The sequence below is a fragment of the Mobula hypostoma genome, chromosome 19, assembly GCF_963921235.1.
Source record: "Mobula hypostoma chromosome 19, sMobHyp1.1, whole genome shotgun sequence".
NCBI classification, from domain to species: Eukaryota; Metazoa; Chordata; class Chondrichthyes; order Myliobatiformes; family Myliobatidae; genus Mobula; species Mobula hypostoma.
Window position 1 is genome coordinate 58,322,074 of NC_086115.1, and position 15,517 is coordinate 58,337,590.

Below are 15,517 nucleotides of genomic sequence, written 5' to 3' on the forward strand. Positions count from 1 at the left end.
AAGAGCTTGAACAAGAAAGGGAATATCATTGATTTTGTGGAAGTTCTGTGTGTGTCTACACTTCCATTAATATATAACTATTGCTGTTCTATTAACATTGTAAATTTCAGCTCTCTGTCTAAAGTTTGGTCACATTTTGACAATGTGATAGGCAAATAGTATTTTTTTCAAAAATAGACGCCGAAACCTGAAGCTGCACTAAACTGGACTTTGAATATCTTATCTACAGAAAGTTTGCCAAGCAAACTGATGTCGGAATATTGACTGGATTGTGAAGAGGGAGAATAACCAAAAATGATCGGGATGGAGCAAGTGTGCAGGAACTCTGACTATTAAACATTAATTTGCATTTGGTGTCTCAGTGGCAGCTTCCCTCTGTGCCCATACACTGACCAGTCAACGTCCGGTAAATTAATTTTTCTTAGTATAAAGTGAAGGCTGCCACTACTGCCAAACAACAAACAGGTCAGGTCTAACTGTTATATATGTCGGTATGGCAAGGGGTATAACTTTGGTGTTTATTTGTGTGATCTGGCATACAGTTGTACCATTGACAGTAAGTAATACAAATAAATCTATTTTTCATTGCCTATTCCCATTAAAGTATCATAAGTCAATTTTTATGATTGTTTGATTCATGAATGTTGTGCATTTTACATCAAAGTTCCACGGTAACTTGATGCTCATAGTAGTAAATGCAAAGTAAGTGCATATTTATAATAAATTTTACTGTTTATTTTTTGTTTGTTTAAGTTCTGTGGCTTGCTTCGTATAAATTATATCTTATTGCTTTCTGCAATTATTTTTCTAAATGATGGAAAATCTAATACTATTTCTTTCTGTGTAGAAATCCACTGATTGGTATGAAGATGGTGAGTCGCAGTTTATTGCTATTTTTTATACCTGTGAAAGGATTTAAATTGTTTTAAAGAAAGTTGTAAATCAGGGAATGCTATTTACACAGGAATTCAAGGAAATAATCATAGTTCAGAATCCATACAATAATTAAGTAGAGTGCACATATAAAATTTTGCTAAAATGATGGTCGCGAGCTGAAGTGTTCAAGCAGAAGGATTTGCATACTATAATGAAAAAGTTAACAAGGTCCAATTGATTACACCTAGTCAAAGGAATTCATTAGTGCTGCATGCAGTTCTGAAGTTATTTATTCAGATTTGTTATTTTAATTACTTCTATTTTTGCAGAGTGCCTTTCGAGTTTTTTCCCACTTCTGCAAAGCAGATGTACTTAGCAAGTTAAGGAGAAAGATAAATCTTTGAACGGTTGATGGATAGAAGACAGTGACCAAGAAATGGTGCTGGCCATTTTCTCAAGTCTTCACATAAGGGAATAAATGATGGGAACCTTGTGATAATTGGGTGCTTTTGGGTGGGGTGGGATTTCTCTGAGCTATTCAACTCATTGTTATTTGGACCTTAGCATACAAACATAATACAAGGCAACACCATTTTAAGGTGATTGGAGGAAAGTATGGGGGGTGGTGGATGTCAGAGGTAAGTTCTTTCCACAGAAAGTTGTGGGTGTATAGAATGCCAGGGCTGGTGGATACAGATACATTGAAGGAATTTAAAAATCTCTTAGATAGGCACATGGATGATAGAAAAATGGAGGGTTCTACAGGAGGGAAAGGTTAGATTGATCTTAGAGTAGGTTAAAAGGTTAGCACAACATTGTGAGCCAAGGGGCTTGTGCTGTCCTATAATGTTCTATTTTCTATGTTCTAAGAATAAATGGGTCTCTTCAATGTAGCAAGGAAATTCCAAAAAGGTATAAATGAAACATAAAGAACTATTTATTAGAGATGACATATCATAAAAATTAATCTGCTTTGCATTACCTAATACTTTTGAAAACCCAAAGGAAGGCAGTTTTAAATAACTTGACAAAATTATAAAGCATGTAGTCGCTGAGGAATCAGCTAAAGGAACTGGAAGCAATTATATACAGTATATTACAGAATGTTTGAGATCTTAATGAGCAAACACAATCATGATCCATCAAGTCCATACTGATCATGGTTCGCACCCAGCTAGGTCCAATTTCTTGCATTTGGCCCACATCTCTCTCAGCCTGTCCTCTTCGTGTACCTATACAAGTGTTTCTTCCATGGACACCTTTTCAGCTGGGTCTCCACTTTGCCGGTATGCTTGCTTTGTCCATTCTATTGTTTTTCCCTGTTTCCAGCACCTCTTGCTCCTTGAGAAGATAAAGTAAGTTCTTCAGGAGGGTAATGCAAAATTCCCAAGTGATGTACAGTTATTGTTGACACTGGGTAAGTTGTCCATTATGGATGGGAGCATTGCCAGAATGGAAGGGTAAGGCCCTGATCAATAGAAGTTTGGAGATTAAGTGCTGGATGTGATGCAAATTGAGTCTGCAGTTGCTGGCTGTCTGTATTTGCTATGCTACCTAAAGACAGGCACATGCTGTCAAACACACAAGCCTTCAGCTTACTGATACATTCAGAACCTGCATTTTCATCTTCCTGAGATACACCAGTATTTATGCTGTTGATTTGCCTTTTAACATCTGGTTAAAGATAAACTCTCAGACCTTGACCAATATTGTGAAAGCACTAAACTTCCTGCCTTGCATCTATTTTTTGATGAGCAGTTCTCAGAGCATTGATTTCCACATCAGACCTGATGCAGCACATATCTCCTTTGATCTACTTCTTCCACTGATTCCATGATGCACTGAGCTGAATTCTACTGACCCAGGCCCTCTGCCCATAATCACTGCTTGCAGGCCCACCGTGACAGCTTTTTCTGCTCCAGGGGTGGCTAATCTTTTTTGTTAACCTGGATGTACTCCACGCTCCAAATGAATGGCCAAACCTGATGGAAGAGCCCCCCCCCCACCCCCATTTCCTCTGTTGCTCCCTGACCTCAAGAAGCTCTGACAACTGGAAAAGCATCTGTCATGGTCCGGTCCGTGAAGACCACATTCTGGTTCACGGTCCGGTCCATTGTTCCTTATTCCAGGTTTTCCAGTTTTCCCTTGTTCTGTTGGGTGCTCTAATTGAGGCACCTGATTCTCATTTGGGCTGGCTTTATAAATAGCTTCAGGATTCAGCCTCTGATTGCTGGACTGTTCCCTTCCCTTCCCCTTCCTTCAGAAGACTTGCCTGTAGCCTTTGCCTGAAGACTCGCCTGCAACCTTGCCTGCATCCTCGTATGTATCACTATCAAGTTCTATAGCCGGAGCAAGACCAGAGCCTTGCTGTGTCTAGATAAGGAACTGTCTATCGTTGTTTGGAACTGTCTCCTTGTGTCCAAAGCTTCACTACATAGGTCCAGCCGTTTGCCACTACCTTGAGTGGGAAACTATCTCTCAGTGTTCTGTGTATGAGTCCCAGCCCTACGTCCTGCTCCCTAGGAGAGGTCCTGACTCTGTGTAGAGCCCTGGCCCCCAAGTCCTGTTCCCAAGGAGGGGTCCTAGCTCTGTGTTCCATGTCTTTGTGTTCCTGTTCTCCCAAGACCAAGGCTCTGTGTTCCATGTACCTGTTCTGCCAAGATCAGTTCCCTGCGTTCCTGTTCTGCCAAGATCAGGTCCCTGCGTTCCTGTTCTGCCAAGATCAGGTCCCTGTGTTTCCTGTTCTCCCAAGACCAAGTCAAGGCTTCCAGTTCTCGTCTTGTCCATGTGTCTCATCCAGTGCAAGAGTTCCACATCCAGTCCTGTAGCCACGTCATGTCTTTGCCTAGCTCTGGAGTCTGAGCCCGAGTCAAGACGCAGGTTCTGGGTCCTTACCCAGTCTCCAGCTCGAAGAACCCAAGCCAGGTCCGGTCCTGTAGCCATGTCATGTCCTTACCTAGCTCTGGGGACTGAACCAGAGTCAAGACCCAGGTTCTGGGTCCTTGTCCAGTCTCTGGCTCAGAGTCCAAGCCCAGGCTCCTAGTTCCCAGTTCCTTGTCCTGGTCCTGCTTTCCTAGCCAAAGTCCTAGCCCAAGTCTGTGTTCCTGTCCCAGCTCCTCATCTGTGTCCTGTCCCGTCCCTAACTCTAGTCCTGTGCCGTTCCTTGTATTTCAGTGTCCGTGTCTTGCATTTGGGTCCGCATCAGCACCCCCCTTTTGACAGCATCACTTCCAGCTTTGCCATCTTTCAAAGATATGAAGGCAAGTTGTCCCTCTAATAACCAGAAATACTTACCAAATATTAAAGATAAACAGAGAGACAAGAGATTCTGCAGATTCTGGAAATCTTGAGCTATACATACAAAATGCTGAGGGATCTCTGCAGATCAGGTGGCATCGATCCTGCAGACAGACTCTCTATAGTTGCTGTCTGATCGCCTGAGATCTTCCTGCAACTTGTAGCTGGCGTTAAGAAAATAATCAAGCAATGTTAAAAATACAGAAATTAAAAATGACAACACAATATTTATTAAAAACAAACAAAAATATGAATAATTAAAATCTTAACCAAACTGAGGTAATTTGGAAAAAGCTTAAAGTCTTGATTGAATTCATTGAGATCATGTGTCCTCTCTTGAGTTGAATCTGACAACAGAGGAGGGACAGTATACATCATAACTCCAGGTTGAACCCTGATTTTTGTCTGTGTGGAGTGTGCACCATCTCCCTGCATATCCTCCACGGGTTAAATTAATGTGGTATTCCACTGTGTGTATTTAACTAATGACTTATAACTTTACTCAAGAAACTGATTACTATGAAGACAACAATGATCCAGATGATGATGACGAGCAGGATGCAGAAAACTTGCATACAGACTGGATATTTGAAGACTCTGAAGAAGAAGGTTTTTTATAGTTTTTAATTTTTTATGATCATAGAATGTAGCATTCACTTATTATCTGTTAGTTTAACTGTTGTTAACTTTGCCATGTACAAATGCACATTTATTTAATGATCTCTGTCTTGACATAATTTATAAAGTTATTAGACAGCTGCTTCATTGAAATTATTACTTCTTTTTCAAAGCTGTATGTAACTTTTCATTAGAACACAACCCATGTTTTTCCCACATTTATGGTGATGTGAAAGCAACTGCCACATGTCATGAAATTTGTTGTTATGTGGCAGCAGTACATTGTAACACACAATAAAGAAAACTATAAATTACAGTGAAAAGTGTATATATATTTAATAAGTTGTATTAAATAAGCAGTGCAAAAAGAGAAAACAAAGTAGTAAGGTAGTGTTCATGCAGTCGATCTCCAAGGAAATAATGTTCTAAGTTACTGTATGTAAAATGAGTTTGTGTCCTCTCTTGAGTCTAATCTGACAACATCATTTTAACAGAATGCAGGGAAAACAAATTGTACGGGTTTGATGTGGAGCTACTAGGACTTGATGTTTCAATCCCTATGGTAAGTCGGCACTCTCGATGTTGGCAGTGGGTTTGGAGTGGTGACAAGGAGAGGGAGTAGGTACGTCATCGGGGTCATCAGGTGGGCACCCTCCTTCTTTGGCGTTTCGTTGATAAGCCCACGACGTCTCCAGAGGGCTCAACGGTGCCACCTGGTGTCCCAGGTACACCCCCCCCTCTCAGTTCCATACCCTCCTGTCTTCATCTTGCATCCCAGTTGTTGTCTTTCCTTTTAATCCAAATCCAATTGCTGCTTTCTTCTGCTGCGTTTGACAAGGACTTGATTGCTTGTTGGAGGGAGTGACCCCTCACCCCCATCTTCTTCAATAGACTGTTCGTAGATGTAGCAACGAATCCCCTGCATCCCACTTCTACAGGGAAAATCTTGGTCTTCCGGCCATTCTGGGCAGCTTCAGTTGCCAGTTCAGAGCACTTGGTCTTTTTGCTCTCATAAGCTTCTTCGACACCATCTTCCCATGGTACTGTCAATCCCACAACATATGCCAGCTTGGCTGTTGTGGACCACAGGACCATGTCTGGCTGGAGTGTTGTAGCCGCAATGTCTGGGGGAAACTAGCTTTTTTCCAAGTCCACGTCCATTTTCCAATCCCGAGCAACCTGCAGAACGCTTACATCTTTTGATGTTATATGATGCTCTGGAGGTTGGCCTGCTGGTACAAATCATGTGATGTGGACATTTCCTGCTGATGTTTGTGGGAGAGCATTTGTGGTGATTCACCTCTGTTCCAAGATTGATACCAGCTGTCTCAGAACTTGGTTATGCCGCCAAGTATACCGCCCCTGGGTGAGGCTCGTGGTGCATCCTGTTAAAATGTGCCTTAGTGATCCAGGTGCTTGACAAAGAGAGCAAATGGGGTCTTCTCCCCACCACTGGTTCAGGTTCTGGGGTGTGGGTAGGAGGTCATAAGTGGCTCTGATGACAAAACTTAGCCGAGATCCCTCCATCTCCCAGATGTCACACCAGCTAAGTTTCCTCTTTTCCAGGCTTTCCCAATTAGTCCAGTGGCCTTGCTTGGTCATTGAGATGGCCCTGGCGTGTCGCTCTGCCCCCTCCTGTCTTCTCAACTCCTCCACCATGAGCTGTCTCTTCTGCACTGATGTTGCCTTGTGCCACTGAGGAGCTTTTGGGATGAGCCTGAGCCCAGCTCTCCCATGTTGGACTTGGCCAACCACATCCCTGAAGCGAAGAGCAGACTTAGCCCTCTGAATGGCTTCAGTTGGGGCCCACTTCATCCCTGTTGTCACACGGGGGGCCGCTGTTCAAAAAACAGTATCTTCAGATTCAGTGAGGGTCATGACCAACCTTGCTTTGGTGCATTTGAAGTCTTCCACAAGACTTGCAATTGGTAATTCCAATTTGCTGTTCCCGTACAGTCCAACAGGACTTGAGCATCATGCAAGTCCAAGCCACTGTTTTACATGTGTGCTGATCATTCTTTCGAGCTTTTCAACCTTGCTGATGGGGATTTCATACACTGTTAAAGGCCACACGAGTCTTGAGAGTATGCAGAACTGGAAGCACCAGTCTTGAGTTTTCCTGGCAGCCAGGTCTTGTTGATGTGAGCTATGTACATGATGATATCCTTTTTGTGTTGTTCAAACTGCTCGGTGTCCTTGAGTTTAGCATTATACCATCGGCCCAAGTTCTTCACTGGCATTTCTGAAACAGTTGGGACAGGTGTTCCGTCAATATGAAATCTTTTATCCGTGACTTGACCTTTGACGATGGAGATGCTTCCGCACTTGCTGGGCTTGATATTCATGCTCGCCAATTTGATGTCTTATTGAAGCTTTTCCAGAAGTCTCTTGGTGCAGGGGACAGTTGTCGTCAGTATTGTTACATCGTCCATATAGGCTCGTATCGGTGGTAACCGTTGACCAAACTGTAGTCCTTTTCCTCCCGCAACCTGTTTTGAGACTCTGATAATGAGCTCCATTGCCATAGTGAAGGCCAATGGGGAGATGGTGCACCCCGCCATGATGCCTACTTCCAGTGGTTGCCACGCTGTGATGAAGTCTGATGTTGTGAGGCAAACTTGCAGATCCTGGAAGTAGTGTTTTACCAGATTTGTTATTTTGAAAGAATTCAAAATCAGTCCACAGTACGGAAAGAGGAACTGATCCATAGGCATTGGCCAGGTCGAGGAACAAGACATGCAGATCCTTCCTTTCTTTCTTAGCCATCTGGATTTGATGCCATATGACGCTGGTATGTTCAAGGCATCCCGAGAAGCCTGCTATGCCGGCCTTTTGGATTGACGTATCAATGAAATGGTTTTGTTTCAGATACTTTGTAAGTCTTTGCACCAACATGCTGAAAAAGATCTTGCCCTCTGTTCAGAAGGTTTATTTGGTGAAACTGTTCGATCGTGGACGAATTATTTTCTTTTGGGATCAGAACTCCCCCAACTCTTCTCCAGGCTTTGGGGATAACTTGCTTTTCCCACGCAACCCTCATGTTTTTCCAAAGGAATTTCAGAACATCCGGGGTGTTCTTGTAGACACAATACGGAACACCGTTAGGGCCTGGCGCTGATGCTGATCTTGCCTTCTTCATTGCCTCTTTCACTTCGCTCAGCTTGGGAGGGCTGATGTTAAATTGATCTTGCGGGAGTGAGGTTGGTGGGATGTCAGCTGGGACAAGTATCGGTTCATCTTTTCGCTTACCAGTGTGGATGATTCTGAGATGTCTTTCAACCTCCTCTTTTGACACTTTCAAGTATCCGCTGTTCTCTTTTGTGAAAATGCCTTTCACATATTTAAAGCGATCTTTGTAGAAGTCAATTCTTGCTTTTTCCTTTTTGCGTTGTTTCCTTAAGTTCTCTGCTCTGCGCAGCTTCGAGGGCCTCTGTTGAAGGAGGTTGATGCCCTGGTATTATTTGAGCTCTTTCTTCAACATGACCCTATGCCAAGTTTTGGATCTTGCCTCACGAGGGTCTGTTGTGTACATTGGTTTGGGAGATACTGATCATCATTCAAAGCATCTTAAGCAAGTGTGTGGTGACTTATAAACGTGAAAAGCTTTCTCTAGTTTCTCAAATGTCACTTTGGCGAGGGGGGTGGTGGAGGCAGAAGAAAGGAAATTATGGACCAGTTGGCCTGATTTCAGTGGTTGTATGCTGTTGGAGTCCTGGGCTCAGGGTACTTGGAGGCACATGACAATATAGACCAAAGTCATAAAAACAAGAAAATCTGCAGTTGCTGGAAATTCAAGCAACACACAAAATGCTGGTGGAACACAGCAGGCCAGGCAGCATCTATAGGAAGAAGTACAGTCGGCACTTCAAGTAGAGACCCTTTGTCAGGACTAACGGAACAAAGAGATAGTCAGAGATTTTGAAAGTGGAAGGGGGAGGGAGAGACCTGAAATGATAGGAGAAGACAGGAGGGGGAGGGATGAAGCCAAGAGCTGGGAAGTTGATTGGCAAAAGGGATACAAGGCTGAAGAAGGGGGAGTATCATAAGACAGAAGGCCTAGGAAGAAAGAAAGGGGAGGGGAGCCCACAGGAAGATGAAGAACAGGCAAGGAGTTATTGTGAGAAGGAAAGAGAGAATAAATAAATAAATAAATAAATAGGAGGCATAGGGTAAGAGGGGGAGGAGGGGCATTAACGGAAGTTAGAGAAGTCGATGTTCATGCCATCAGATTGGAGGCTACCCAGATGGAATATAAGGTGTTGCTCCACCAACCTGAGGGTGGCTTCATCTCAACAGTAGAGGAGGCCGTGGATAGACGTATCGGAATGGGAATGGGATGTGGAATTAAAATGTGTGGCCACTGAGAGATCCTGCTTCCTCTGGCAGACAGAGCGTAGGTGTTCAGCGAAACGGTCTCCCAGTCTGTGTCGGGTCTCACCAATATATAGAAGGCCACACCAAAGTCATCATGGTTTTCTAAAGGGGAAATCTTGCTGACAAATCTGTTGGAATTCTTTGAGAATTAACAGGCAGGATGGACAAAGGAGAGTCAGTGGATGTTATTTACTTGGATTTTCAGAAGGCCTTTCATAAGGTGCCACACGTGAGGCTGCTTAACAAGATAAGATATTACAGGAAAGATACTAGCATGGATAGAAGATTGGCTAACCGTCAGGAGGCAAAGAGTGGGAATAAAGAGGGCACCGCATCTTTTCATGTTATATGTCAATATATGTCAAGTTTGTGGCTGATACAAAGGTAGGTGGAGGGGCAGGTAGTGTTGAGGAATCAGAAGGATGTAGACAGATTGGAAAAATAGGCAAAGAAGTGACCAATGGAACAAAATGTAGGGAAGTGTATGTTCATGCAATTTGGCAGAAGGAATAAAGACATCAAATATTTTCTGATAGTTGAAAATAGGAGAGAAAATTTAAAAATCAGAGGTGCAGAGGGATTTGGAAATCCTCGTGCAGGATTCCCTAAAGGTTAACTTGCAGGTTGTGTTGATGGTAAGAAGGCAAATGCAATGTTAGCATTTATTTCGAGAGGACTAGAAAACTAAAACAAGGATGTAGTGCAAAGACTTTATAAGGCATTGGTCAGACTGCAGTTAGAATATTGTGAGTTTTGGGCCCCTTATCTAAGAAAAGATGTGCCTGCATTGGGGAGGAGCCTGAGGAGGTTCACGAGAATGATTCTAGGAGTGAAAGCTTTAACGTATAAGGAGCGTTTGATGGTTCTGGCCCTGTACTCGCTGGAGTTCAGAAGAATGAGGGGAGATTTCATTGCAACCTATTGAATATTAAAAGATCTGGATAAAGTGAATGTGGAGAGGCTGTTTCCTATAGTGGGAAGTCTATGATCAGAGGGCACAGCTTCAGAATTGAGGTACATCCATTTAGAACTGAGTTGAGGAAAAATTCATTGCCACAGTCAGTCAAGTCATTGGATATACTCAAGTTGGAGGTTGATAGATTCTGGTTAATCAGGGTGTGAAAGATTACAGGGAGCAGGCAGGAGAATGGGGTTGAGAGGGATAATAAATCAGCCATGAAAGAATAACGAGGCAAACTCAATGAGCTGAATGGCCTAATTCTGCTCCTATATCTTTGGTGGCATCCATTAGTCTCGCGAGACTATGGATCTGCACCTGGAAAGTTTTGCTACAGTCTGTGGAGTGACCTCTCCAGGGCGCAGGCCTGGGCAAGGTTGTATGGAAGACCGGCAGTTGCCCATGCGGCAAGTCTCCCCTCTCCATGACACCGATGTTGTCCAAGGGAAGGGCAAGGGCCGATACAGCTTGGCACCAGTGTCATCGCAGGAGTTGCCAGAACGAGGTTGAAGGCAACGTCGGACTGCCTTAGGGACTCCAGCTCTGGATTTGTCCTCAGGGTTTACTCCCGACGCCTTTCCCATCAGTGGGTGTGGCCGCAAGGCAGCGGAGGTTTGAAATCAGAGTTTTCCCTCTCTTAGATGGACTGCCTTCCCAGGCTGACGAGCTCCATCTACCCGAAGCACTGGTTTCAAGGCGCCAGGACCCGCCTTCGCCCCTTCTCCTGTCAGTAGAAACAGTTCTGCCGGGCTTAGAGGCTAAGCCACACAAGAAGGCCAGGAGTTGGACTTGGTTGTCAGAGGCTATTTGAGGCGCATGCCGTGAGGAACACTTTTAGGTAGTGGGAGCTTGTCCCCACTACCACCCCCCGGCTTGACAACCTTGGAACGTCCTATATCTTACAGTCTTATATTTGGAATTGATCTCCAGAGCACACGAATTTCAGATCCCTCACAGGAAGAAGATAGAACACTCCTTTGACTTCTTTCAAATGGAGTTTAACACTGCTGAAATACTGGGTAAGCTTTAGAAAATGCTCAGTGACTCAATCAGACTCCCAAAACCAGTCAGGACTTCAGTTAGGGCTAACTAAAGGAGCATTGCTCGTGCTCTCAGAACATTTCAGATTTGCTAAAGACTGACAGACTGCACCTGTATGTTCAATCAACTGTAAAATGCCACTTGCAGGAAAACATAGCATATCCATTTCCTTCCTGCAGCCATCTGATTTCTGAAAGAACATTAACACATGAGCACTACCTCATTATTTTAATTTTTGCATTTGCACTGCTTATTTCATTTAACTGTGTATATAATATATATATGAACATCAGGAATTCTGCAGATGCTGGAAATTCAAGCAACACACATCAAAGTTGCTGGTGAACGCAGCAGGCCAAGCAGCATCTGTAGGAAGAGGTGCAGTCGACGTTTCAGGCCGAGACCCTTCGTCAGGACTAAGTGAAGGAAGAGTGAGTTCTTCAGTTAGTCCTGACGAAGGGTCTCGGCCTGAAACGTCGACTGCACCTCTTCCTACAGATGCTGCTTGGCCTGCTGCGTTCACCAGCAACTTTGATGTATGTTGGTTATATAATATATATATTCTGTTTTTGCACTACTTGTCTTAGTTTAACTATTTAATGTGCATATATATAGTTACTGCAATTCAGTTTATCATGTACTGCATCGTATTGCTGCCCCAAAGTTAACAACTTTCACGACGTATGCTAGTAATGTTAAACCTGTTTCTGATTCTGATTTCTGAATCAAAAGCTTGTACAAGTGACTGGATAGGAATTCAATTACTCTGACACTATCTTATCACATGTTAACATACTGTATGTATGCTGGTCTTTAGTATAGGTTAAACCAAGCAAAGTGGATGGAATAGTAACATTGTTATTTATATATTTTCTAGATCCTTGTTCAGTCAATCCTTGTGAAAATGAAGGCACCTGTGAGACAATTGGCTCAGACTTTGTGTGTCACTGCCATCCCCTCTATACAGGAAAGACATGTCAGATAGGTAATGGTTTTTCTAAACATATGATTTGTTTGGAATTTTCTTCCCCATTTGTCAATTTTTTAAGTAAGTAAGTTAAATTTATTATCAAAGCACATATATGTTATCATATACAATGTTAAGATTTATTTCCTTGCAGGCATTTACAGAAGAAAATGAAATACAATAGAATTTTTGAGAACTATACAGAAAGACTGACAAGCAACCAATGTAATAAAGACAAATTGTGTATATAAAAATATAACACTGAGCGTATATCTCTGAAAATGAGCCTTTAAGTTGTATCATCAGTTCAGAGTTGTGGTGGGTGAAGTTACCCATATGGCTGTAAGGTACAGTAGTAACTTTTTCTGTACCTAGTGGTGTGGGATCTCATGTGCCATTTAAAATAAAATACATTAATGATCACAACACTTTTTATACAAGTTATTCAAAAACAATGAAGTATCATTTAAGTAAGGAATCAGTCATCTACCAGCTCAAACTCTTGCACATCCCCTAGTTTCTATTATATCCTAGCTCATGCACCAGTCTCTCTGTATTCTTTCTACCTTACATTCTACTTCGGTGAACTTTTCTTTGCTTCTGTTTTCTGAGTACAAGGTAGTTGAGTATCAACTGTAAATCTAAGCGATCGTTAATAAATAGCACACATTCTGCATGCTATATCTACAGTGAATAAAATTTAAAGAAATTTAAAATGAATTCTGAAAATTAAGTGCCATTTAAGAGAGTTTTAGACACAATGAATACATGGGGAATGGAAGATTGTTGATTATATACTAGCTGCAAATACTTAGTTTAATTGGCCTTGTGTTTGGATCAAATATCACAGGCCAAAGGACTTGTCCCGTACTGTACGGTCCCTACAGTCTAAGCTCCTCTCACATTATTGTAATATTTGCAACCCTTCTTAGTACTTAATTAGATAGTGTATATATCATGACTCAAGACTTCATGCTTTAAACGTGTTTTTATTTCTCATTCTCGCTTCCAAGCCTCCCTCACATCACCTGTTCTTCTGTCCCAAACTGATGACATCATCACTGTACCTGACAAGTGTCAACTTACATTAACAGACCTTCCCCTTTCAATACATCTCGCCTTTCCTGAGAAATCAACTTCAATGTTTTAGGCCGCATTCAACTCACTGGTTTAACCACTTCAATTCAACATATATTCTCTGATAGACATGACTATAACCAACACATTTTCTGTTTTAACGTAATGATAACTCCATTTTCAACTTACAACAGTTTTCATTGTTTCAAAACCCACAGCTTAAAGCAGGCATCCCAACTCTCCCGGAAGTTCCAGGAGTCTCCCGCATATTAATAGTGGCTCCCTGATGCCCGCAAATTATATACAATATCCCGGAAATCAATTTTTTTGAGAGCGAGAGAAAGAGAGCAAGAGAGCATGAGAGAGAGCGAGAGAGCGAGTGCAAGAGCGACCACGAGAGAGAGAGAGAGAGAGAGAGCGAGAGAGCAAGCGCGTGTGCTAGAGAGAGACAGTATGCCATGGTAGAGTGTTCCAAAAATAGAAAATATAAAACGTACATCACCCCAGACTACACTAAAGTGTACCCCTGCCTAATAGGGGTCAAAAATAATGACAGTGTTTCTCGCTGCACTGTTTGCAACAGTGACTTTTCTATTGCCCATGGTGGGTTAAGACTGTAAAAGACATGTTGAGGTGAGTTTAACATGTGTCATTCGGTCATTAGCAGAGCTAACGTTATTTAAACTAGCTGGCTAGCTGCTCAGGAGTTACTCTATTGCAGACATCCCACCTCTCCCGGAACTTACAGGAGTCTCCCGCAAATTGATGGTGCTACCTCCCTGAAATGAGTTTTTGCAGGGTGGGATATCTGTTAAAGCTCCATTTCAATCCAACATTGTTAAACTTCAGAGTTTGTTCTCTAACCTTTTGAGGTCTCTCTACCAGTTTCTCTGTACTTTCAATGTCTGGTTATGGTTTTTGCTCACTGTGAATCTGAGCTTGTTCGTAACTGTCCTTCATATTGTCCTCTTGTCCTGGTACCTCATTGTCAAATCCTTGAATTTCCTCCAGTTGGTCAAAAGTCTCTCTTCTGTTGAACTTTTTTACATGTGGTGTTCCTTGCATGCTGCATTCCCATTGGAGATTCAAATACCACTTGATTTTTTGTTTTCCTCGGCACCCTGGGTGGTGTTGTGTTGAAACGTGTGGTGAATTTGTCCACTTTTTCTTGCTGGATAAGCACAGTGTCCCCAACTTTTACTGTAGACCTTTGTGCTCCTCTGTGATCGTCTGCATACAGCTTGTACTTTCCTTTTTGTCCTTTTTGTTCTGTGTCCCGATCTCTTACTTCCAGTTCTGCTGTGCGTACCTTCTTGATGTCTGATAACTTCCCCCTCATTTTGCAGTTGTAGAGAAGTTCGGCAGGACTTTTCCCTGCAGTGGCATGTTCCACACAACTGTACCCAGTCACCTGCTTTCTCAGTTCACATTTCCAGTCAAGTTTTTCTGCTTGAAAAATCCTAATCCTTTACATCGGTGGTGCACTTCACCATTTGCCTGAGCCCGCTGTGGTATTATTTTCGGGTGTTTGATTCCATTACTCCCACAATATTCCTTGGACTGTTCAGATTTGAATTGAGGTTCATTATCTGATTTGATAGATACATGCTGTCCATGTCTACTGGAAATATTCTCCAGACTGTCAGTGATTCTCTCTGCAGTTGTAGAGGACAAAATGTCATATTCATAAAATCGGCTGTAGTAATCAACTACTACTAGAACAGAATGGTTTGTTGGTAAAGGTCCAAGCATATCCACAGCTACCTCCTGCCAAGGATCATCCGGTAATGGCATCAGCTTTAGTGGTGCTGGAGGGTCAGGTCTAAATACAGTTTGACTGTGGTGACAAATTTTGTAGTATTTCTCAGCTGCTCTATCTATACCAGGCCACCAAACCTTAGTTCTGAGATGCTGTTTTGTACCAGTTAGCCCCAGCTCTCAGAAAACCTATACAGTTCTGTGCAAATTCTTACACACATATACATACAGCTAGGGTGCCTAAAACTTTGGCATAGTACTGTATTTGACAACATTGAGCGGAGAACAAGTTTGTAAATCTGGCAGGAGCCAAGGATGTTGGGAATGGCAAGGATGCCACAGGAGGCGTGCGGAACAGACGGCAGAGAAGGAGTGCCAGGAGCAGCGGGTGGTGCAGGTGCAGACACACCCAGCCCTCAGACACCAGGAAAGGTCGTTTGGTGTATTGGTCATTACAGAATATCTCCCTGATGCTTCCTTCTCCGTCCTGTCCCCTCTCCTTGCTCCCTTCCCACTCTCAGTCTACATTGGTGACCCATATTAGAATCAGG

General features: G+C 42.8%; 1 protein-coding gene across 2 annotated transcripts in view; it reads left to right on the plus strand.

The window, feature by feature from the left end:
- The first annotated feature begins 287 nt into the window (after positions 1-287).
- The window catches only part of LOC134359073 (hyaluronan-binding protein 2-like), a 57,612-nt gene continuing 42,382 nt past the window's right edge, over positions 288-15,517 (plus strand). The window contains exons 1-4 of one of the 2 annotated variants that reach the window (XM_063071981.1): positions 288-556; positions 848-870; positions 4,685-4,782; positions 12,042-12,149. In XM_063071981.1, the coding sequence (XP_062928051.1) occupies positions 494-556; positions 848-870; positions 4,685-4,782; positions 12,042-12,149 (292 nt within the window). In that variant the 5' untranslated portion in view covers positions 288-493. Of the gene's footprint in view, positions 557-847; positions 873-4,680; positions 4,783-12,041; positions 12,150-15,517 lie in introns of both variants that reach the window. The other variant, XM_063071980.1, reaches the window with a different exon arrangement.